The 25006-nt window shown below is 42.4% G+C and overlaps 1 protein-coding gene across 3 annotated transcripts in view; it reads right to left on the reverse strand.

Moving 5' to 3' along the window:
• PTDSS2 (phosphatidylserine synthase 2) overlaps window positions 1–25006 on the reverse strand; it is a 140105-nt gene that overhangs the window by 36539 nt on the left and 78560 nt on the right. For all 3 annotated transcript variants that reach the window (XM_077460781.1, XM_077460782.1, XM_077460783.1), the window contains 3 exons: window positions 18856–18990; window positions 11239–11289; window positions 7017–7130 (listed from right to left, as the gene is read on the reverse strand). In XM_077460781.1, coding sequence (XP_077316907.1) covers window positions 7017–7130; window positions 11239–11289; window positions 18856–18990 — 300 coding nt within the window. The remainder of the gene's footprint in view (window positions 1–7016; window positions 7131–11238; window positions 11290–18855; window positions 18991–25006) is intronic.

Consider the following 25006-nt stretch of genomic DNA (forward strand, 5'->3'; position numbering starts at 1 on the left):
AAGAGTAACTCCACTTTCAGTGGGAGAAAAAAAAATAAACAATTGTGACACAAGTCATATTGTAATTGAATTTTTTTTTTTTGAAAATCTGTTTATTGAGTTTTAAACATTTAACAGAAAAAGAACATACATTGGTCATGACAAGAGATGAGGCAAACAATTACATGCAGTACAGCAGTGAGCTCAAGACCTCACAATGGTCTCAGCGGGTTGGCATTCACGGGTAGGACGACGCCATGGGGCTAGAATGTCAATCACCAAAATGAAATGACATTCACAATTGCAAATTCCTATTCATTGGCTGAAGGTATCAGGTTAAGAAGGGTGCGAGTCAGAGGCTGTGGAGGGATCTGCCAGCCATTTGGACCAAACCTTATATTTTTGGGGGCAACCCCTGTTAGCGTAACAATCTTTGTATAGACGCAGGCTATTGTTGACTAATTGTTTCCACAAAGAGGAGGAGTGGGGTTACGCCAGCTAAGGGCTATGTCTTTGCGGGCATAAAAGAAGAAGCCCAACCAGAGTGCGGCTAGCCACAGTGGGAATTAGTTCTTCTATCAGGCCCAGTATACATATTGCTATGGAGGGTTGGAGCGATATGGTGGTGACCTGCGTGATGACTTTTAGCATCTCTGTCCAGTATTCGACAATGGTTGGGCAGGTCCAAAAAATGTGGTTGAAGTCACCCGGTATTGCTCCACAACGCCAGCAGCTGGGGGGAGGCGGGGTTCGTTTTGTGTAACCTATGTTGGGTTAAATATGCACAGTGGACCATCTTGAATTGTATTAGTCGGTCTCTTAGGGCAGGGGTTGACAAATTTGCTTTGAATTTAGGAGCCAGTTAAAGTTAGGAGCCAGTTTTTTTTTTTTTTTTTTTTTTTTTTAGAGTGGTATGGATTGTCAGCTCCCGGGGTAAGGCCACTCATTTTCACCTCCCATCCCTAACTCACAATAGAGCACCCAGTCAATAACTCCATTGAAACGCTGTTACACCAGGGTTATGGGTTGACCAGAAAGAGTAAGGCTGGCAACAGATGGCACTGTCTGGCACTGGCAGGTGACACTGGTTGCCACTGGCAGGCACGTGGAACTGCCAGATGGCATCGGCAGGTGACACTGGTTTGGCACTGGCGACACTGGTTTGGCACTGGCAGGTGACACTGATTGGCAGGTGGCACTGGTTTGGAAGTGGCAGGTGGCCCTGGTTGGCGGTGGCACTAGTTGCCACTGGCAGAAGGCACTGATTGGCGGTGGCACTGGTTGGTGTTGGCAGGTGGCACTGGTTGGCGGTGGCACTAGTTGGCACTGATTGGCAGTGGTACTGGCAGGTGGCACTGATTGGTAGTGGCAGGTGGCACTGATTGGCAGTGGCAGGTGGCACTGATTGGCAGTGGCAGGTGGCACTGCCAGAATGCATTGGCAGTTGACACTGGTTGGCATTGGCAGGTGATACTGGTTTGGAACTGGCAGGTGGCACTATTGGCACTGGCAGGTGGCACTGGTTTGGAAGTGGCACTAGTTGTCACTGGCAGATAGCACTGATTAGCGGTGGCACTGGTTGGCGGTGGCACTGGCAGGTGGCCCTGGTTGGTGGTGGCAGGGGGCATTGATTGGCGGTGGCACTGGTTGGCACCAACAGGTGGCACTGATTGGTGGTGGCAGGTTGCACTGATTGGCGTTGGCACTGGCAGATGCCACTGGTTGGCGCTGGCAGGTGGCACTGACAGGTTTCACACGGAGCACTCTGTTACTGAAATGTAACAGAGGAGCTGTCAGAATTGAGCTTAATGTCGGAATGGGCGGTACCCAGCCGGGGTGTGAAACTGACAAGTAACAGAGAGGCGGATCTGTCAGATTTGAGCTAGATGTCGGGGTGGGCGGGACCCGGCCGGGTGGATGGGACTCAGCAGCTATCAAACACCAGCCAACGATTGGGCTGCTTAAGGGGCGGGGCCACATACACGTAGCAGCCCACTCAGATTCCATTGGCTGGTGTTTGGTAGCTGCTGGGTCCCGCCCACCCCGGCCGGTTCCCGCCCACCCAAACATCAGGCTGAAATCTGACAGATGCTCCTCTCTCCATTGCTTGTCAGTTTCACACACTTAGCGCCGCTGAGTGTGGAGGAGGGAGGAGGACGACAGTCAGTGTTAATGCTGCTGCATGTCTGGGGCATCAATAGCGAATGGGCTGGTGGCAGCTTAGGCGCCAGGTTGCGAATTCTGGTCGCATTGGCGACCTGGCACCTGGGGTTTGTCAAGCCCTGTCTTAGGGAGACCAGGGATCTGAAAGTGAAGTCCCAAACGTCATCCCAATTGTCATTATCAAAGTCAGGGATGTCGTCTAGCCATTTGTTCCTGAGGTCAGATTCCAATGAGAGTAGATTCATGAGGTGGGCTTATGTGTGCATCCGGACCTGAGGAGGTCCTCCAGGGTGGACTGGACGATCTGGACGGGGGGGTTGGAGAATTGGCGACCGAAAGCATGGGAAAGTTGAAGGTATCTAAAAATATAGCTCTGTGGAGTGTTGAAATCAGAGATCAATTTGGGAAATGGGGCCAGAGACTGAATGGAGATTACATGGACCACCGTTTTTATGTTGAAGTCCCACCTCCCATGCACGAAGTGTAGTGCACATGGAGGGGGTCAACAGGTATGGGGCTTTTGGGCTATGAAAAAGCAAAAATTTCAGCGCCTCCAACGACTTCACCGCGGCGGGGTTTGTCGTATCTGGAGTGAGCCACCAGGCCGCTGTAACTAGTTGGGTAGCCAGGAAATGTGTGTAGGTCAGGGCACGCCAATCCCCCCTGAGAGGCTTGGGGTACTAGTGTTGACCAACTGTATCTGGGGGATATTGTAATTGAATGTTATTAAAAATGACTTTTCCTTTTCAATCTGCAGCCGTTTTAATTTTCTATAAATGCAAAGCAAAATGGCTACATGGAGTTGTTCTGTACACAGAATGTATACTGACCACTCCCCAGAAACATCATTTTATGATTGTGTGATTGGCTCACCAATTTTCCCAGAAGTCTGCCTAAGATACAAGTCAGATTTCAGGCATCCCCTGCAACAAAAATGTCATTTTGGTGAGATATTTCCAATAGGAACACGTCTAAAGGGATGCAGACTCTGCAGCTTTACTTATTAGTGTTCTTCAGCTGCCTGATAATTATGAAACTCCCCCCATTAGACCCACTCAGTACAGAAACACAGGGATTTCTTCAGAACACAAAGGTAGGAATCTGCAACAAAGCTTGTTATAATCCTTGCAATGTACATACAGTACATCACCCAGGGGGGAAAGTTTTCAACAAAAGTGGAGTTACGCTTTAAAGAAAACTAATTTTGATCTATTTTTTTAAAACAGGTTCAACATAAAGCCGATCAGTGTGTAAAAACATTGTCTCTGTACAGTCTGTACTAATCATCCAAGTAAATGGGGTTTGTAATTTTGATACAAAACAAAAGACTCGGTGGGAATGATTGGTAGACAGGAACCATGTGACCTAGGTCTGCCTAGAACGACAAGTTTCTTTACTAAATTTAAAACAGAATGATGTTTGTAGCTCAGAGTAATGTGATTTGGTAATCTGTCAATTGTGCTGTTGATTCATGTAGAGTATTTTACAGAGCTACTCCACGGTAACGTAAATATTTTACTAGGAAACAACACTAGCAATCAAGTATTGTGTCCTTTAACCACTTCCCGACCAGCGCACGACGATGTACGTCGACAGAATGGCACGGGCAGGCATATTGGCGTACAGGTACGTCCAATATTCAATGCCGCCCTGCCACCAGGAGCACGCCGCCAGCGGCGCGCTGCCGAGCTGGTCGGGACCCCTGTGAGTCCGGTCGCGGGACCCGCGGACTCGATCGCCGCGGGCATCCCCGCGATCATCTCACGGAGCGGCCGAATGGAGGAAATGCCGTGTAAACAGCATTTCTCCATTCTGCCTAGCAACTAGTGACGCTGATCTCTGCTCCATGTGATTGGAGCAGAGATCAGTGTTCACTAAATGAAAGCCCAACCCCCCCACAGTTAGTAACACACCCCTAGGAACACTTAACCCCCTACACTGCCACCCACTGGTTAACCCCTTCACTGCCAGTGTCATTTACACAGGAATCACTGCATTTATATAGCAGTGATTACTGTATAAATGACAATGGTCCCAAAAATGTGTCAAAAATGTCTGATGGGTCCCCCACAATGACGCAGTCACAATAAAAATCGCTGATCGCCGCCATTACTAGTAAAAAAAAAAAAAAAAAAAAAAATTTATAAAAATGCTATAAAACTATCCCTATTTTGTAAACGCTATAACTTTTGCGCAAACCAATCGCTTATTGCGATTTTTTTTACCAAAAATATGTAGAAGAATACGTATCGGCCTAAACTGAGGGAAAAAATTTTTTTTTATATATTTTTGGGGGATATTTATTATAACAAAAAGTAAAAAATAATGCGTTTTTTTCAAAATTGTCGCTCTATTTTTGTTTATAGCGCAAAAAATAAAAACCGCAGGGGTGATCAAATACCACCAAAAGAAAGCTCTATTTGTGGGGAAAAAAAAGGACGTCAATTTTGTTTGGGAGCAACATCGCACGACCGCACAATTGTCAGTTAAAGCGACGCAGTGCCGAATCGCAAAAAGTGGTCTGGTCTTTGACCAGCAAAATGGTCCGGTCTGCAAGTGGTTAAAGCGGTTATATAGTCAAAAAAAATAAATAAAACCCTATAAGGCAAAGGCATAATGAGCTACTATGCACCACATACTAGCTCATTATGAAATACTTACTTTAGAACGAAGCCCTTGCACGTCTACCGGCCACCGCAGAGGAAGCTGACATTTTGCTTCGGAGGTTCTTCCGGGTTCACGGCTCCAACGCTGTGAGTGTCCGGAGCCACAACGACGTCACTCCCTTGTATACGCGTGGGAGCCCTCCATTCCAGCAAGATATGCCGGATCTTCCCTGCGCATGTGCGCTGACGTCAGCATGCAAGGTGAATATCTCCTAAACCGTACAGGTTTAGGAGATATTCATTTTACCTACAGGTAAGTCTCATCATAGGCTTACCGGTATGTAAAAATTTGCTAAAGGGGTATAAAACCAGGTTAAAGGCCAGCAGCATCTTGCATACATCTTAGAAGGAAAGTATATGAACATTTTTAGTGAGCATAAATCTTGAGTTATTGTGTTTGCTACTGTACAGTAGTAGGAATTAAGATTTGTGGATAAGCAACTATCATTGCACCACCTTACAATTTAAAGACTGTTTCCCCAACATTGCATATTCCCGATATGTGCCTGTTGTACCAAGTGCTTGTATTAAAATATTACATAGTAGGTGAGGTTGAAAAAAAAAAAAGACAAGTCCAACCTACGTGTGTGATTATATGTCAGTATTACATTGTATATCCCTGTATGTTGTGGTCATTCAGGTGCTTCTCTAATAGTTTCTTGAAACTATCAATGCCCCTCGCTGAGGCCACCACCTGTGAAAGGGAATTCCACATGCTTGCCGCTCTTACAGTGAAAACCCACATTTGCAAGGTTTCCACATCCTGCGTAGAAGTTATTGCCCTGCTTAGCTTAGTATCGTCCGCAAATACTGATATTGAACCGTTTACCCCATCCTCCAGGTCGTTTATGAACAAATTAAATAGGATTGGTCCCAGCTCAGATCCCTGGGGGACCCCAATAACCACCACTGACCATTCCGAGTACTCCCCAGTTATTGCCACCCTCTGAACTCACCCTTGTAGCCAGTTTTCAGCCTTAGATGAATGCGCGGTTCCCTCCACTCAGTCAGTTAAAATCCCCCATTACGATAACCCTTCCCATCCTTGCTGCTAATCCAATTTGTGATAGGAGATCTGTCTCCACTTCCCCCCCCCAATAGCATACACCCAATATTTTTTTTCCCCTTACCTGCATAGGCTTTAAAAGTATCCTGTTCTCTTTGTATCATTTATTTTGTGTGATCCTACCAGTCCCCCTGCTTTCCTACTTCAAACTGGCCATGCTAGACACATCAACCAACTCAGAGTGGTCAGTTTTCTAGCTGTGCTGGGAGAACTGTCTTCCTGTCCTCCAATGGCCAGGACATGTGCTGACGTTTCCCCTTTCCCTGTACAGCCAGTCACTGGGAAGATTGTTGAGCTGCAGTTTCTCCACCCCCACTTCTCTAAACTCCCCTCCATGTTAACATGTCCATCACACTATACACGTTCAGAGGAGTTGAGGCAGAAGAAAAACCCCATCACTTGTGCATTCATGAGAGGGCCTCTTCAGACCACCGTGCAGCACTGCAGGCCTCTTCAGACCACCGTGCAGCACTGCAGGCCTCTTCAGACCACCGTGCAGCACTGCAGGCCTCTTCAGACCACCGTGCAGCACTGCAGGCCTCTTCAGACCACCGTGCAGCACTGCAGGCCTCTTCAGACCACTGTCCCGAGCACTGTGCAGCATTACAGACCGCCTCAGACCATTCAGAAAGGCTAAAACTATCTGAGTTTGTTCAAACCTTAATACCATAAATAACATATAATATATTATTTCAGGAGTACAAGTTTGGAAATGCTTAAATAACGCATTACAGTTTAACTAAGCTCATTAGATTTTAGTGGACTAAAATGTACTGGAGATTTTAGACGACTAAAAACAACTAAAGCTAAAACAATTGCAGATGACTAATATGAGACTGAAACTAAAATTAAATTTTAGTAAAAAGACTGACTACAACTAAATCAAAATTTGATGTCAAACATTTGGATGTGGAACATTGGTGTATGGCCAGCTATAGAGTTGAGATGTGAAAAGGATTAGTAAAGCACTACATTGTGTGCCACAAAAAAATTCAGCACAAAAAACCCATCTGCAAAATTTAAGACTTTTTTTTGCTTATGGATCATTAAATGTACAAGTTCAATGAAACAGACATGGCTGAAATATACTAAACAGAGCAGTATGTAGGTGAAGGAAGAATGTCTGAATCATTCCCACTTACATGATCCCACCAGCATTCACTGAAATTGGGCAGCTGGTGCTCCAGGCTGTATTCCAGGAACTCAAACATGACGCTGATCATCATACACATCCACCAGTCTCTTATCATTAGTGTCTATGAGTGAACAAGAAATAGACATGTCAGGTCAGGTACACAATTCAAGTTGGTTAGTACAATGGCAGCAGCAATGAACGCTCTTATATAAAATGATTCTAAATAGCAATAATGTGCAAATGAAACTCCCAACCTTCCTATCATTTGTATGGCCGAAGATCTTCCAACATGCCAATAACAGATATACCTACATTGGGAGACTGCTCATGTTTACGGAGGTCATTGATTCCTATGACAAAGCATTGAGTTTCTGGGCTGCAGTGCCAGAAATCAGCACCTCAACAAAATGACCGACTGATTTAGTAAAGAAGCTGAGAATCCTCACCCAAAAATTGTATGAATGTTTACTTCAATTTTCCAATTGCGTTAAAACCACAATTTCCATCGACTTTGAATTTCCAATCATGTGGAAATGTTTTTCACAGGACTGAATATTTACACAATGTTTGGAGTGAAGATTCTCAATTGTTTTAATCAGCTCCTTGCCAGTGTATTACAGATACAGATGTCATGGTAGTCAAGCAGGGTGGATATAAATCAATGATAAAAAATAAAATAAATAAAAATTAGATTTTTATCAAATTCATTTTAATGAAATGCTTTTGGAGTAAAAATATACCCAAAGATTGTTTTCTATTTAAGATATCTTAACAATTTAGTTGATTCAGCATGAAATGGAGCTTAGTTATCTTGTATGCAGCGACATTCTGCAACATTTACATTTTTGGTAAACCAATTCAATGAATCCAAGCTCTGCAAGCTAACATGCACTACACCGATGCATTCACGCAATTTTACATTAACCATTAGATAAACCTTCAGGAATATTCCTTTAACCCATTGTTTTGCAAATCTATGTACACTAAAAACTGTATAATTGAATTGGTTCTGATATCGCTGTTTTAACAACCCGACAGCTGTTATTCTAAATAGGACACCTTCATTTTGTTTACAAATAAAGATTCTAACTACCAGCAAGAATAAGTCCTTACATTTAAAGAGTACCTGTCATTTCAGATGCAACATGGCAGTGCCTGTTAGTGGAAATCCACTCACCTGCTGGCGCCACGTACCTCACCTTGTTGTGTCCCTGCCACATCACCAGCTGTCCCATTTAGGCCCGTTTCACACTGGATGCATTTTTCAGGCATTAAAGGGCTAAAAATAGCTGAAAAATCCCTCCCCTGCAGCCCCAGCATGAAAGCCTGAGTGCTTTCACACTGGAGCGGTGCGCTTGCAGAATGTTAGAAAAAGTCCTGCAGGCAGCATCTTTGGAGCTGTGCATACACCACTCTTCCACCGCCCCTGCCCATTCAAATTAATGGGCAACGTTTTGGCAGAAGCACTTTTTGGGTGCAGTTAACTCTTTCTTCAGCTGCCAGCGGGGGGTTAAAAGCTCCCCGCTAGCAGCCAAAAAGCGATGCTAAAATTACGGTAAAAGCACCACTAAAACTAGCGGAGCTTTACCGCTAACGTGGAGCAGTGCTAGTGTGATAGGGGTCTAAAGTGAATGGAACTGTTGGGAACTGTTGGTTAGTCAAAAGTGGGTCAGAGGAGCAGGACAAAAATGACAGTTGCTCTTTAAAAGTTATGATTTAAATCAAGTTGGATTTAATTCAATATTTTTTCTAACGATTTAAATCATGATTTAAATCGTGACTTAAATCAAATCCACCCTGTAGCTAAGTACTTTTAACTTCCAGGGTCCTCTGGTCAGATTCCATCAGAGATGCCAATTGTATGAATTTGGATCACATTTGTACTTTCTGTATAAACAGATCAATTTCATATCACAAAAAATCAATTAAAGTGTAAAGAATTAAGTCCTGCAAGATCACTTCATTTTGGCCCCTTTTGCAGGTAGCTATGTAAAACATTTTGGCACTTTGTCGCTTTATCTGACAATTGCGCAGTGATGCACTGCTGTACACCAAAAGAAATTTGCTCCCCATTTTTCCCACAAATAGAGCTTTCTTTTGGTGGTATTTGATCACCTCTGCAGCTTTTTTTCTCTCGCTATAAACAAAAAGGAGCGACAATTTTTTTTTTTACTGTTTGCTATAATAAATATCCCTAAACTTTTTTTTTTTTTTTTTTAAATAACAAATTTCTTCGTCAGTTTAGGCCAATATATATTCTACTTTTTTTTATTTTTACCAAAAATATTGCAATATGCATATATTGATTGGTTTGCGCAAAAGTTATAGCATCTACAAACTATGGGAAACCAGCACATATGTCTCTGAAATTGCAGCCGAAATTAGGACTGACATGCAGGAGTGAAATCTCGGGAGTTCAGCTAAACTCGCACAGCTTCATTACCGCAGCTCAGTGTGAACCTGGGCTTAAGAGCAGTTGGGCATTTTTTTGAGCTGCCCCTGAACTCTCCTCTAGGTTATATTATCAGTACATGTACACAGGGTCGTTTCTAGGCACTTCTAGGCAGTTGAGTTTAGAAGCATTTTGTGGAAAGCAAAAAAAAAAAAAAAAAAAACACAAACATATGGACGGTTGTTCAGAGGCATTTGAAACGCCACTTGTAACAGCTTGTAAATGCATGTAAAATGGTAACTCGCATTTAGCTGCGTTTCATTTACAGGCGTTTTTAATTGACTATTTAAAAAATAAAAAAAGCTTTTAAAATGCAAATGCAACTAAACGCAGCAAAACAGAGGTTGTAAAACATCCGTGTACATTAAGCCTAACATGGGCAGTGCAGTGTACACCCTTGGCATCTGTGAGGTGTAAACAAAAATAGAGCAGAAACAACTGTACCAGCAGCAGGAATGCAGAACAGCAAGATGCATATAATATTCTTACTTTATTGAATCCGTTCTATTCTGACATGTTTCATGCTAGGTGCACAGTGCTTTCTCAGGCTGGGTTCACACTGGTATGACAACTGTTGTACGAATGTCATCCTACTTTGCCCTGCGACATCGGTCCTACTTCTGTCCTACTTCCATCTGAATGAAGATAAGATTTTACTCTGACTAAGATAGTCTGACTCGTCCTTTGACAAATCAGAACAATCCCAGTGTGACAAATTTTTACTGCTGCTGTAATCACCATGTCAGATGGTTAGGACAAGGATCCGACTTCAGTGATATTCAATGGGCTGAAGTCAGACCAAAAAAGTCAGACCAAAAAAGTCAGACCAAAAGTAGTGCAGGAACCCTTTTCAAAGTCGGACCAACTTGTGTTGGTCCAGTTAAGACGGCTCTCATAAGGAATCACTGATTTATACAAGTTGTGCGACATGTGCTTCCAATGTCGGAGCATTTGTCGTACCAGTGTGAACCCAGCCTCAAGCAATAGAGTTCCTGTTGCTGGTACAACTGATTGCTTCGGTGGAGTCAGCACCCAATATGCGATTGTGGAGCCTGATCTCACCTGGAGCAACATGTGAATTATTGACAAGTGGAGCAGAGTGTTGGAATAATGCAACATGAAATGTGCAGGATTTCCATCATCACTGGCCTCCTTATGGTGGAAAGAGGAAGCAGCTAGCAGTGAAGAAGCTTCTACTAAAAATGGCAGTGGCAAGGGAGTGTGCAGAGCGGTTATTGTTGGAGCAAGGCAAACTGAGGTAAGTTTGCCATAATATTTAAATATGCCACGCATACTGGCACATTTTGGAATTTTACACAAAATCCCCCCACCCACCTCAGTTTTGCTTTAGTACAAGTAATCTTTTTGCAACAACATGTCTTCTAGCTCTGATCAAAATTTTCAAAAAGAGTACCCCCAATACTTACATCTAGCCCAGTGGTCTCCAAACTGCAGCCCTTGCTTTTATCCAGCCCTTGGGGCACTATTTTCATCTACTGATACCAACAATGGGGCACAATTGCTCCCTATAACACCAACGATGGGGGGACAATTGCTCCCAATGGCATCAATGATGGGGGATAATTCCTTCCGCTATCACCAGGATGAGGTATTGTTTATTCCTACTGACGTTGGGACTTTTTCTACTCCAAATGGCCACAATCTGGCCCCCTTTAAGTCTAAACAACAGTAAACTAGCCCTTTGTTTAGAAAGTTTGGAGAGCCCTGAAAAAAAAAAAAAAAAAATAAATAAATGTTTTTTTTGGTCACAACTTACTTTAATATACCAACCAAGAAAATGCGCAGGTACAAAGCCATCCATCTTATCCTGAAAAACATTAAAAATAATTGGTTATGTAAAATGCATATTAACAGAATGAAACAAACAAATATTTATTGTGCCAACACTGCAGGAGGTGTGGTGTGGGGGGGGGGCAGGCATAAGTTGTAAAACAGCTTTATCTTTCATAACACAAAAAAGGTACAATTTTACGTTAAAGTTTAACAGCAACAGAATTTACCCAAATGAACCTGATCAAAAATGTACATACCCCAGTTCTTAATACCGTGTATTGCCCCCTTTAACATCAATGACAGCTTAAAGTCTTTTGTGGTATTTACCATGTGAGAAGATAGTGAGCCTCATCGCAAAGCTGCCCATTCCTCTTGGCAAAAAGCCTCCAGTTCCTATAAATTCTTGGGCCGTCTTGCATAAAGCGCACTTTTGAAATCTCCCCAGAGTGGCTCAATGATATTGAGATCAGGAGACTGAGATGGCCACTCCAGAACCTTCACTTTATTCTGCTCTAGCCAATGACAGGTTGACTTGGCCTTGTGTTTTGGATCATTGTCATGTTAGAATGTCCAAGTACGTCCCATATGCAGCTTCCTTGCTGATGAATGCAAAATGTTCCTCCAGTATTTTTTGATAACATACTGCATTCATCTTGCCATCAATTTTGACCAAATGTCCTGTGTCTTTGTAGCTCACACATTCCCAAAACATCAGCGATCCACCTCTCTTTCACAGTAGGAATAGTGTACCTTTCATCATAGGCCTTGTTGACTCTTCTCCAAAACGTAGTGTTAACTTTTTGGCCACAACCATTAATTTTGGTCTCATCACTCCAAATGACTTTGTGCCAGAAGGTTTGAGGCTGGTCTCTGATGCACTGAAAGCGGATACTTTGTGGCATTCGCGCAGTAATGGCGTTCTTCTGGCGACTTGACCTTGCAGCCCATCTTTCTTTAAGCACCTCCTTATTGTGCATCTTGAAACAGCCACACCACACGTTTTCAGAGAGTCCTGTATTTCACCTGAGGTTATATGCAAGTTTTTCTTTGCATCCCGATCAATTTTCCTAGCAGTTGTGGTCGAAATGCTAGTTTATTTACCTGACCGTGGTTTGGTTTCAACAGAACCCCTCATTTTCCACTTTTTGATTATAGTTTGAACACTGCTCATTGGCATTCTCAATTCCTTGGATATCTTTTTATATCACTTTTCTGTTTTATACAGTTCAACTACCTTTTCCCGCAGATCCTTTGACAATTCTTTTGCTTTCCCTATGACTCAGAATCCAGAAACGTCAGTGCAGCACTAGATGAAAGATGCAAAGGTCTGTCAGAAGTCCAGAAACTCATTGGCCTTTTATACACACACTAATCACAAGCAAACAGATCACAGGCAAGGATGGTTACCTTTAATAGACATTCAAACCCCTTTGTGTAAACTTGTGTGCATGTTATCAGGCCAAAATCACCAAGGTATGTAAACTTTTGATCAGGGTCATTTGGGTAGTTTCTGTTGTCATTATAATTTAAAAAGAGTAAACATAGCTGATTAATAATAAATGGCTGCAGCCAAACACCAATCATGAGTGATAGAAAAGTTTGTGTTATTCATATTCTCTGAAAAAATGGCCAAGAAATCAAATTTGTGTGTATAATTTTATATATATATATATATATATATATATATTCCAGATTAAAAACTAGCATACCACTTCCAAAACAGGAAGGACCCCTGCTGTGCATCAAATTACTAGCAAACAGGAAAACCCTCCATATAAAAAACACTCCACCCAGCATGCCCCAGTTTATTTTTTGTTTTGAAAAAGCAGTACTAAATCAAAAGAAAAAGTAAAGTAAATAAATAATAAAATAAATAAAAAAAATAAAAAAAATTAGGAATTCAGAAACAACCAGTATATCCAAAAGCAGAACAATTGAAGGGTGGGTAACAGCCACAGACATACCCAAGAAGGAACCAATGGTGGCCATCTATAATTACATTTTTTTTTGAAAAGGCATGCAATACACTAGATTCGAGATTGGCTTTTTTGTAGCATAAACCGATCAAATTTTCTAAATGTTAGTAGTGGAATCGAACAAACCATTAGAAAAAAATCTACAGTGCATATTAAAACGTTATCCAGGCATTTCAAGCAACAAAAAGAAAGCTCTTTCTTTTAAATAAAGTTGGCGAGTGGGAGTGTTCACAAAAAGGGAAAAAAAAATATTTATATCATTTCTGCCGATCAATGAAAAATGTACCATACATGTTAACGATCGATAATATGTTGACAATTGGGGAAAATATTTCAATACAATAATGGCGTTACTGCATGCATGCTCGACAGATCTTTATCAAATACAACCTCTTTTTCGAATGATTTTCTAACCATGCATAGCCAGCTTAGGAACGGTCTGCAATCAAGAATTACATGAAGTACCAATGAACCTGAACCATGAGGTGAAGTCCCCTGTAAGACAGGGGCAGCTGCCAAGGACTAATGACCTGTACACCTGATCAGAAAATCATATGTAATACACTGCTTTCTAAGCTTTTGTACAATAATCTGATCGTTAATACAGTGTTTTGAGATCACGACAATTCATGTGAAATTATGCGCTGGGATAAGCGCGAAAATTTTTCGTACAATTCCAGATCGCTCGATTTTCGTTTAGTCAGTAGTTGTCGCTCGAAAAGACAACACAAAACATTATACCACTTTCAAATTTTTATTCTGTCATAAGGGAATTTTCAGAATTACAGTGATACCTCGGTCCATGAACGGTTCTGTTCACGAACAGCTTGGTTTGCTAACAGAAGAGTTCACAAAAAATTTGCTTGGGTATGTGGACTCCGCTTCGGGTCATGAACACGAGCTGTGGCCATTTTCTCTGCTCTGACACGTGGTTGCGACTTCCTGTAGGTGAGATCGCGGTCACAGAGAGACACAAAGACACAGTATTGAGAAGCTTTTTGGTGTGCTTTTTAGCACATACTGTACATCCCTGTGCACACTTGCTGCAAAGCTTTTTTGTGTGCTTTTTATCACATACTGCATCCAGTATGGCTCCAAAGAAAATTCAGAGCAAGCATGTTGAAGAGAAAGTGCAGAATGGCAATTCAGGTGACAAGAATGTGTTAGTGTTCGCTCTCTTCATACTGTACTTTGCTTTATATTTTTGTGGTTCCAAAAAAAAAAAAAAAAAGGAGGGAGAACGGATTAACCTGATTTACATTGAACCCTATGGGAAAAATTTGCCAGAGCCGTCAAACTAAGTTTGTGAACAGAGGTATCACTGTATAGTAAACACTTCATTTTCAATATGAGACTAGCATAAAAAAACAAAACAAAAAAACATCATTCATCCGATAATCTCATTGTGTGTACCAGGCATAAGAGAAGGACACAGAAGCTCTACCTTATGCTCAGACCTAGACAGAAGGGATCACTACCAAGGGGGAATGACTCCACCTGAAGGAACACTAAGCCTACACTAGCGAGAAGCGATGAAACCAAAAAACAGGTGAAACATTATAACTACTTGATGAGGAAGGAACAGAACACAATTATGTGCTCAACAGAAAGGAGCACTAGGGCAAATCCAAGTGGGAAGACTAGCCAGTCTACATGCGAAGCCCAAGCCTTACATCCTCAACCATTATGATTTGGGGGAAGCAAGGGTCCATGATAAGAATGAGGTTGCCTGGCCAGACACCAAATCACATAATGAGATATCCATGGAATTAATCCTTAGCAAAATAATGTCTTTGACAGAAAGTTCAGTGGTGCCTACAATGAAGTTAGCATGGCTGAAGAAAGGGAGTAGGGTGCGTGAGGTATCCCTAGAAGGGCAGGCAGGGATGGAGATATACTGCACCCCTGGATTGGTGCATGTGAACAAAAAGATAGGAAAAGATTCATTCTCTTAAACAGTGGAATTCACAGCAACAGTGGAATTCAACGAACCTGCCAAATCTTGTTCTAAAAATAATCATCTGGCCTGCCCTGGTGCAGAAAATAATTCACAGCAATGGAGTGATGAGCAAGAAGTTTGGACTATAAACAGTTAGGACTAAACTGAGAAAAATCTGGGGGAACTTCTCAAGAGGCTGTGGATCAAGTAAGGAAAGAAAACCCTATCTCCAGGTGGATCAGGTTCCACAAGGCCCTTTCATGTAGGCGATCACCAAAAGGGTGTACTTGTAGCAGGGCCCTAGTATGTTCTGACTGCAAAAGGCAGCAGAACAATCCAGTAATGAGCTTTCTCTAACATGCAGGAGATGAGGAGCACCCAGGTATGCAAACTCCTCTGCGTGGAGTGGGGAGTAATGGTTGAGAAGAAGCAAGGATGGCAATTCATTCTTCAAGGATGACAGTTTGGTCAAGAGTAGCACACTCAGTGACGTTCAGCAAAGCAGTCCAATTTAATTTATTGGTGCTAAAAGACAGCCAACATGTTTCAGAGGTCAAAGGACCCCCCCCCCCCCCCCCCCCCCAAATCATCAGCGCTTCAACAAAATATAATACAATGTAAATATAAATTGTGACTGATAAAATCATGAGCCTAATAATCCACAAAGCCACTAGTCTTGTCACAAGAAGAGCTCCCAAACGGTACCAGAAGTGAAGGCCCTACAACACCTAAGTGATGTCCAACGGAGCCCAGGTCAGAAAGAGGACTCACAGCAAGATCCTTCAAAGCAGTGGGGCCCATCTGTTCCAGGGACCTGGAGTTGAACTGGTATTAAAGTCAACATTTTTCTTTTCCCTAAATCAGATAAAAATAAACTTACCTCACATGGTTTTAATTTTAAAGTATTTGTAGATAGTAAAAAAAAAAAAAATCTCCATGTTAAAATGTGTATGACAAATCTATTCAGTGTTTTGACGCTTTATGAGATTTAACACGCATTAGTCTGATCCTTTTTTAAAAGGTATTGCAAAACGAGAAACATTTTAATCTCAGACATTGTGTAAGCAATAATCTGTGGCAGCAGACCTAAAGAGGCAGATTCTTAATTAACTACTTTATACAGCAGAATTAGGCTTATTTTATATGCCCACCAGCATCACTTTTATAAGCATCTATAACAGCCAGATAAAGATTTAATGCTTTTAATTTCAGTTTATCCTTTCTTTCCTGGAAGCGTCTAAAAATAAAGAACGCATATCTGCAAGCTGTGGCTTTTGGGAAACGAGCAATTCTCACTTTCACAACCACTGTTAGGTTAACACATTATGCACTACTTATCTTTACTCTTGTAACAAAATGACAAGCAAAAGAGATGACACAAATCCTTTGCAATCCTTTCTAATCCAGGCTTGGACTGTCTGCAATGCGTTCCAGATGTGGAATGTCACACTTGAACCTTGCAGATTGCCCGTGAATCTAAAGTGGTAGAGGGTATGTACTGCAGACAATGAGTTGAAAGGTCATTTAACGGCTCAGCTAAAGAAAAAAAAGAAAAAAAGTGAACTACTATTCAATTCCTGCATGCTCATAAATCACTGTGGTATCAATTACCTGGCACGAAATGAATTCATACTTGTTACTTTTTTGGAGTATATACTTATCAAAACAGAAGGTATTTACCATACAACTGCTATCGCAGACAAAAAACAGAACAAAAAAAAAAAAAAAAAAAAAAAAGGTTTTAACAAAATTAGTACCCTGCTCTGTCCCTTTATTGCCGGAGCTTGCTTTTTTTTAAAAAACACCTTCTAAAATTTAAATTTGTTTGGCCTGAAAATTACTTAGAAACCCCTACAAACATATTTTCTGAAAGCAGAATATCTGTAGAATAAGCAAGGTAGCTGCATAATTTTATGTTGCACAATATTTGATCAACCCTATGTGATCAGTAGAATACTAAACTTATATTTTCCAAACATTTAGAGATCATATTGTGTTTCAATATAGTATATATAAAATAAAATGTAAAATGAGAATTAAAAAGAAACTAAATTATGTCAGGCCCCAAATCTGCATATGCCTGCAAAACCTCTACAGCTCATTAGTTACAGTAAATAATGGGTTTAGAATTATCACACTCACCCTGGCATGTGCGTTTATGCCGAATAAGGGTCACATAAGTAGCGTTTACATAACTGCATCCTAGGAGCGCATATGAACGCGTGTACCCTTGTACCATGTGTACCGATTAGTCTTAAATAAATGTTTATATTTTTTTTTTACATCACTGAAATGCTATAAGCCCCCTATGTTATAAGCACTGTATAGGTGACAGGTACTTATTATGGAGACATCAGTGGGCTATTAGAATTCTAATCTCTCCTGCTCTCTGCTTTAGAAAAGACTGTACTGAACCTACTGTTTACCTGGCCACAGTTTGGCAGCATGACACTTTTGTGGTCCTGGGTTCCGTAGGGTAAGGGTGGCCTGCATTTTGCTATCTGCACATATGATCGGGCGACTTTACAGCCTCCCTATTCACTTGCACATTTCAGACATGATTTAGTTGATGCTACAGCAGCCATAAGCTTGTTTAAACCCTTTTAATGCCTTGATGTAGTACACATTAGTCAGAAAAAGGTTAAAGTATAGGTCTACCTAAAAAAAAAAAAATAACACTCCGTTTTGGATTCTACAATACATCAGCCTCTGCTTGATTTGCAGTTGCATTGATGCTGCCTGCATGATCAGCTATGACACCAGCACAAGCAACAGCATTGCCTTAAACGTAACCATTTTCGGAAACCAGTTATGCTTTAAGATGGAGGCACGGGCTTGACTTCCTGATTATGTGACCACTGTGATTGGATGTCACAGTGGTCACGATCGAAACCCCATTCCCTCCAGTTCATTGTTGGTGACAGCTCAGTCATTGTATTGTGAGCTTGCTCTCAGGACAGAAACATGTCATGTCAGTCATATTGGACCTGGATGGATTCTTCCCACGCTGATGAATGAATGCTGCAGATCTGCCATTTATGTATTTTAATACACTGATGGGCTTGTTAAACCCATTTGTTTGGGAGTATAACATTTACTTTTAAAGATTAAAAGTTAATGCGCTAGACTGGTATGTCCTCCTTTGGTTGTTATTCAGCGCCGTGCATAACGGACATCCTCAGTCCTAGGCGAACAGAAAAGCATGGTGGCATACTATAGCCTTGAATTGAGACAGCAGGAAATTAACTGGCCTTTAAAGACCACACTAGAGTCCAGGGTGTTGTCTTTAGTATTAAATAAGCCTCTAGGTGTACTGAATGTTTTACATAATATACAAAGATGGTCATATATAATGCCATGTTTTGCCTAACAAGATTTTCTAGTTTGCTCCCTTTTGGTTGGTTAAATATGCAGCTGAAAGTTAGATTTGTTCAATAAGTACAAAAAATAAATACCATTGATCCTGCCAGAGATCGAGAGCGAATGCTTGCTCAATGCTGATCAAAACTGATGCACTTCGACTTAAAAGGAAAGTAAAGACTGAACAATGTCCATGTATGGGAGGCCTAACAGTGAAAAGGTGAATCCAGCCAAATCACTACATAGAATAACTGAGAAAAGTAACACCTTTTTCATGAAACACAGTAGTAATACAAAGCACACTGCATTGTAAGGATAAACTTACCCAGAGGTTGTGATAAGGGTCAGTCTTATTGCCTGGGTCATAGATGAGGCAATTTCCGCCATAACCTCTTTCTGGGAGAGGAACACCCAATTTGGGGTCAATATACTTCATGAACTGTCTCCCATCATGTACAGTCTGCAGGAGGAAAAATTGTGTATTTTATTATTTTATTTACAAAATGAAGTGCAAGCACCAAAATGCTGGCATCTACCATTTACTTTTTAATCTCATATAATTTATATAGCGCCAACATAGTATATAGATTACCTTGCATCACTCTGCCCTTAAAACAGCTCACAATCTATTGTCCCAACTCATACATACTGTACATTGGAGCAAAATTAGGGAGGAAGTCTTAATTAAAATTAATTAAAAGTATAAGGTCACTTTTGTAAAAAAAATAAAATAAATGCATGTTTTTGGAGGCAAAGAAAATAGCATGTACGGGGGGCAATATCCAGCTCCTGCAGGCTCACTGCAGCTTTCTGCCCGGACTTTTCGGAAGTTGGAGGTAATGTTCAGCATGCCGTAATACATTGAGAATTACAAGCTGTCTGCCGTGGTGGCTGACGGGACTTGTAGTTTCTGCACAGATCTCAGAATGAATGATGCAGCTGTGCAGGCAGAGCAGAACCCCTCTGCCCATCATAATGGGGAGAACATGAGGGATGAGGGTGGACTACGGCATAGTAACATATTAAAAGTAATACCCTAAATACTGGTGTAACATAAAATGTTGCTAAAGCTAAACCTATGCTTTACTCAACCGGTATGTGTCTGAACTGTCAGAGCAGCAAGAAAAGACACTAGTAAGGAAGCAAAGAAAAACATCTCTCTGGTCTGGCCAGCAATGGAGCGACCCCATAGGAGAAGGTGAATGGCCTGCATGAACACAATCATTTCCCATTATAATTTAAAAGAAAAAAAAAAAAAAAAAAAAGGGAGAGAAAATCCTTAAAGCCCAAGGACGGGGAAAGCAGTAAATAGGACAGCCAGTGACACAAACGTTTAATGACTAACTAGAGCCCAACTACTTCACTTGTTTAAATATTTAAACCCATTAAGTCAGCTATCATATAGCTATCACATTAGGCACAATCTGACTACTGAAAGATTCATGTCTACAAAGACTATGGAGAACAGGCCAGGAGCTGAGAAATTCCACTCCAGCAGAAAATTATAAAATACTGCTAAAGACAGGCGCACAAAGGCAATTTTATGTACCATAGTCAAAACACCAGCAATCTATAGCCTCCATTGGAATACAGTAATGAAAGCAAGCTCGTGTGTAATCTTAGTCATATGATTAAGCAATTTTCAGCAAGGCAGGAGCACATGCTTCAATAAGTTCCATCGTGAATAAGAGCCGCAATGTTTGGGTAAATATGGATGTAAAATTAACATGGTCTAAAACAGTGATGGCGAACCTTGGCACCCCAGATGTTTTGGAACTACATTTCCCATGATGCTCATCCACTCTGGAGTGTAGTTGAGCATCATGGGAAATGTAGTTCCAAAACATCTGGGGTGCCAAGGTTCACCATCACTGGTCTAAAAGGTGATGTTAGTCTTCAAAATACCTTTTCAGGCAAAGACCTTGCACAAGCAGGTCCATTAAAAATAAAAATAAAGTTTTTATTTTTAGGTAGCAAAGTTCTGTTAAACATAGAGAATAAACAACCCTTTTTCAAAATACTGAAACCATAACAGTTGCCCACTATATTTCCTTAAGTAGCAAACAGGATGCATGGCACTTCACCTTTTTTCCCCAGAAAATAGTGGCCATTGAGTCGCCCTGTTTGTCTATTGACAGAGAAAGCGGGACTCGGCCCAAACCATCCTTGACATAATCAATGGCTCCTGCTGCTATCAATTTGCCCAGTGAGGAGGGACAGAGCCAGGAGAGCTGCTGGCTCTTGTGCAGTGTTGGAACTCCGGTAATTATAAGGGAAAGCGGGGGTATCCCCTCTGCAGCAGAATGTTATTTATCTTAATGCATATAGGTAAAAAAAAACCTTAAAGTGATAGTAAAGTCTCAGTTTTTTCTATAAAAATAACAAACATGTTATACTTACCTGCCCTGTGCAGTGGTTTTGCACAGAGCAGCCTGGATCCTCCTCTTCTATTCTCTGGTCCCTCGCTGGTGCTCCTGGCCCCTCCCTCCTGTTGAGTTCCCACACAGCAAGCAGCTTGCCATGGGGACATCTGAGCCGAGACACAGCTTCTGTCCATTCAGACACCGAGCCCTGTCTCAGCCCCAGCCCCTCTCCCCCCTAATTGGAAAACGGACAGCCGCGGGAGCCCATGACACCACTGCTGTGTCTCAGCCAATCAGGAGGAGAGTTCGGGGGCGGCCTAGGAACGCGTGGACATCGCTGCAGAAGGATGGGGCTCAGGTAAGAATTAGGGGGTGCTGGGGCGGCTGCTGTGCACTTTATGACTTTACAACCACTTTCAGGCTTTAGAACCACTTTAAAGCAGGTTTATCAAATAATGTGCACATTAATGTATTCATATATTATACTGGCCCGACCAAGCTGTTTTACTGAAAGCAGGCCTACCAAATGGGCCACAAAAGCAGTAATCTTGCCTTTATCCTATGGTTGCAGTACAGTAATTAAAAATCAGCATTAAAAATATAAAAAGTTGTATATTATATATTATCCAGAAAAAATCTGGAGTGGTTGTGCATGGCAACCAATCAGCTTCCATCTTCAGCTTGTTCAGTTAAAGCCTTTGCAAACCCCAAAAAATACTGATCCTGTTTAAGCATGTTTTACAGCACTGTTGTCATTGGACCCCCTGTAACACCTTTAATACCAGGTTGATCTTGCCAGTTTCTGCTATCCCCTATGTAAACTGACCCTGACACCGAGGTTAGTTTACGTGAATCCGTCATCCACAGCCCTGCTCTCCTCTCTGCTCCTGTGTCCTCCTCCCTTCTCCCCTCCCTGCCTGTCAGCTCTGTGTGTGAATGGCGTCACCCCTTCTATCACAGTACCGAGCAGTACACAAATTACTGCTCTCAGTCACTGCCAGCCCGAGCATCGGGCGGTCATGTGACCGCAGAGCGGGGGATATAAAAACAAAACCGGTATTTAGAAGAATTTTAGAAAATGGCATATAGCAAGGATATCCAGCTGTTGCAAAACTACAAGTCCCATCATGCCTCGGCCTCTGGGTGTCATGCTTGTGGCTGTCAGAGTCTTGCTATGCCTCATGGGACTTGCAGTTCTGCAACAGCTGGAGGGCCGCTAATTGCATATCCCTGGCATATAGTATATACAACACGTAATTCTAGCAGAGGGGCTGGTAGTGGCTGTGTGCACTGCCTTAACAACCCCTTTAACCATTTGCTTATTGGGCACTTAAACCCCCTTCCTGGCCAGAGCAATTTTCACTTTGAATGACAATTGCCCGGTCATGCAACACTGCACCCAAACTAAATTTTTATGATTTTTTTCCCTCAAATAGAGCTCTCTTTTGGTGGTATGTAATCACTGCTGGGTTTTAAAATTTTTGCTAAAATAAATTGTTAATAAATTCTAAAGACAGGTAATTTTTCTCCTTCATTGATGTGCGCTGATGAGACAGCACTGATGGGTGGCACTAGTAGTGGGCACTGCATAGCAGCAGCGCTCCTCCCTGTTCGGGACCGATGTTTTCTGTCAGAAGCCGGTGATTGGGGGGGGGGGGGGGTTGGGGGGGAAGCAGATTACCGATCTTCTGTTTACATCATGTGATCATGTCATTGGTTGACAGCTGATCACGTGGCCACCATGGTCCAGGCGGTGACATAAGGGGCAGGGCCTCTGGATGACGTCAGCTAGTGACCCCCTCCCCATGCCAATATAAGTAGTGTCACACCGCACACCCAGCATTAGAGCGGGAGAGTGTCAAGTCAACATCGAAAGAAGAACAGAGTAAGAAGAACCGGCAAGAGAGCAAGAAGACCCAGCAGAGGCAGAAGACAGCGAAGAAGACCCAGCAGAGGCAGAAGACAGCGAAGAAGACCCAGCAGAGGCAGAAGACAGCGAAGAAGACCCAGCAGAGGCAGAAGACAGCGAAGAAGACCCAGCAGAGGCAGAAGACAGCGAAGAAGACCCAGCAGAGGCAGAAGACAGCGAAGAAGACCCAGCAGAGGCAGAAGACAGCGAAGAAGACCCAGCAGAGGCAGAAGACAGCGAAGAAGACCCAGCAGAGGCAGAAGACAGTGAAGAAGACCTAGCAGAGGCAGAAGACAGCGAACAGAGGGAGAAGAACCGGAGAGGGCTAGAAGACATCCGTGGAGAAGACCCGGAGTGGGGGAGAAGAACACAGAATTGACGCCGGAGCTGCCTTAATAAATTACTTTAAAAAACAGAAGTTCCTTTGTTTGTGAAGCTGACCAGTGCTTTTTTTTTTTTTTTTTTTTTTAACTGTGGGTTACTACATTGTTGAAATAAATTTTATTTGAATACTACACAGTGGAGACCTTTCTTTATTGCTTGTAAACTGCATGTGACGGGAAGGAAGAGCCTGTAAAGGAATTTACATTGCTAGTGCAAGCCGTTGTTATCCATCTGGCTGGGTGTCCCTGAAAAAAGGATTAGATCACCATGGAACCAGGGGTTACATTTATACAGAGGCTTGACTCGACCTGTAGGGGTCTCTTGTCCAAGGTGAGGGGATGGAGCAAACCACTAGCACACTACTGATGGTGGAATCATTTGGGCAAATTGGATCTCCCTGCTGTTTTGCACAAGCACTTTATTATGAACTTTATGAATAGGTGCATTTATCATACTGATTCACTGCATTGTCACTTTGGAAGTATTGCACTTTATTATTGAAGGAAAAGTATCACATATTGTTACTTGCACTGTATCGGTTTCAAGTGTAATTTCTGGAATATTGCTTATGAAGGAATATTTACACTTTATTTGCACACTTACAGTATCGTAGGTGATACTCCATATTTGTAGATTTATCACATTCATTTGAGTAAGCGCCACATTAATTTCATTAATTACCACCATCTATGTTGGCAGCTACTTAGTTTTTTATATTTATTTGGTTTGCGCATTAGTACCTACATATCAATAGAGTCCACAAACTATGTTATATATCTGAAAATTGAGCAATCCTGATGTAGCGACAGCCTCTCATTTCTTAATGCCCAAGAATGCCAGGACAGTACAAATTTCCCCCAAATTACCCCTTTTTTGGAAAGCAGACAGGCCAAGTTATTTAGTAAGAGGTTTTTTTTTTGTTTTGTTTTTTTAAATACTGTCACCAGTGCAGTACAGCGTCATCATATAACTAGTGATCAAGGACACTGACTGGTGACTTTTTTCCAATTTTGTATTCTTAATTTCTATTACATTTTTATTTTTTATTTAATATACTGATCAGAGCAATATAATGTTACCATAGTATCATTGTACTATTTGTGGGACGTGATCAGGATTTTTTTTTTTTTTTTTTTCACACACTATGATTGGTTCTAAAGCCGCGTACACACGGGCGGACTGTCTGGCCAACTTAGTCCGCCGAAACACATTTCAGCGGACAGTCCGCTCGTGTGTGGGCTTCAGCGGACTTTTTCAGCGTACAGTCTGGCGGACTAAGTATTTCGGAATTTCCGTAATACTGTCTGTCGGACTCGCATTTCGGCGGACAATCCACCCGTGTGTATGCCAGTCCGCCGTACTTTTGAAATGAGCGGACTTTTCCCGCCCGGAGAAAAGTCCGCTCATTTCGAGCGGGTATCCAGGTAGGCGGGGCCCGCGAAGGAGACGTCGCTGGCCCCGCCGCCTGGTATGGACTTAAAGGGGAACCCCAACGCCCCCCCAAGTCCACAACAGACCCTTGTCCGAGCACGCTACCCGGCCGGCCAGGAAAGGGGGGCGATCGAGCGCCCCCCCCTCCTGAGCCGTACCAGGCCGCGTGCCCTCAACATGGGGGGTGCCTTGGGGAAGGGGGGGCCGCGCGGCCCCCCCACCCCAAAGCACCTTGTCCCCATGTTGATGAGGACAAGGGCCTCTTCCCGACAACCATGGCCGTTGGTTGTCGGGGTCTGCGGGCGGGGGGCTTATCGGAATCCGGGAGCCCCCTTTAATAAGGGGGCCCCCGGATACCGGCTCCCCACCCTATGTGAATGAGTATGGGG

This window comes from Lithobates pipiens, unplaced genomic scaffold, assembly GCF_037356315.1.
Source record: "Lithobates pipiens isolate NorthernLeopardFrog02 unplaced genomic scaffold, aLitPip1_a1.2 Scaffold_10, whole genome shotgun sequence".
Classification (NCBI taxonomy): Eukaryota; Metazoa; Chordata; class Amphibia; order Anura; family Ranidae; genus Lithobates; species Lithobates pipiens.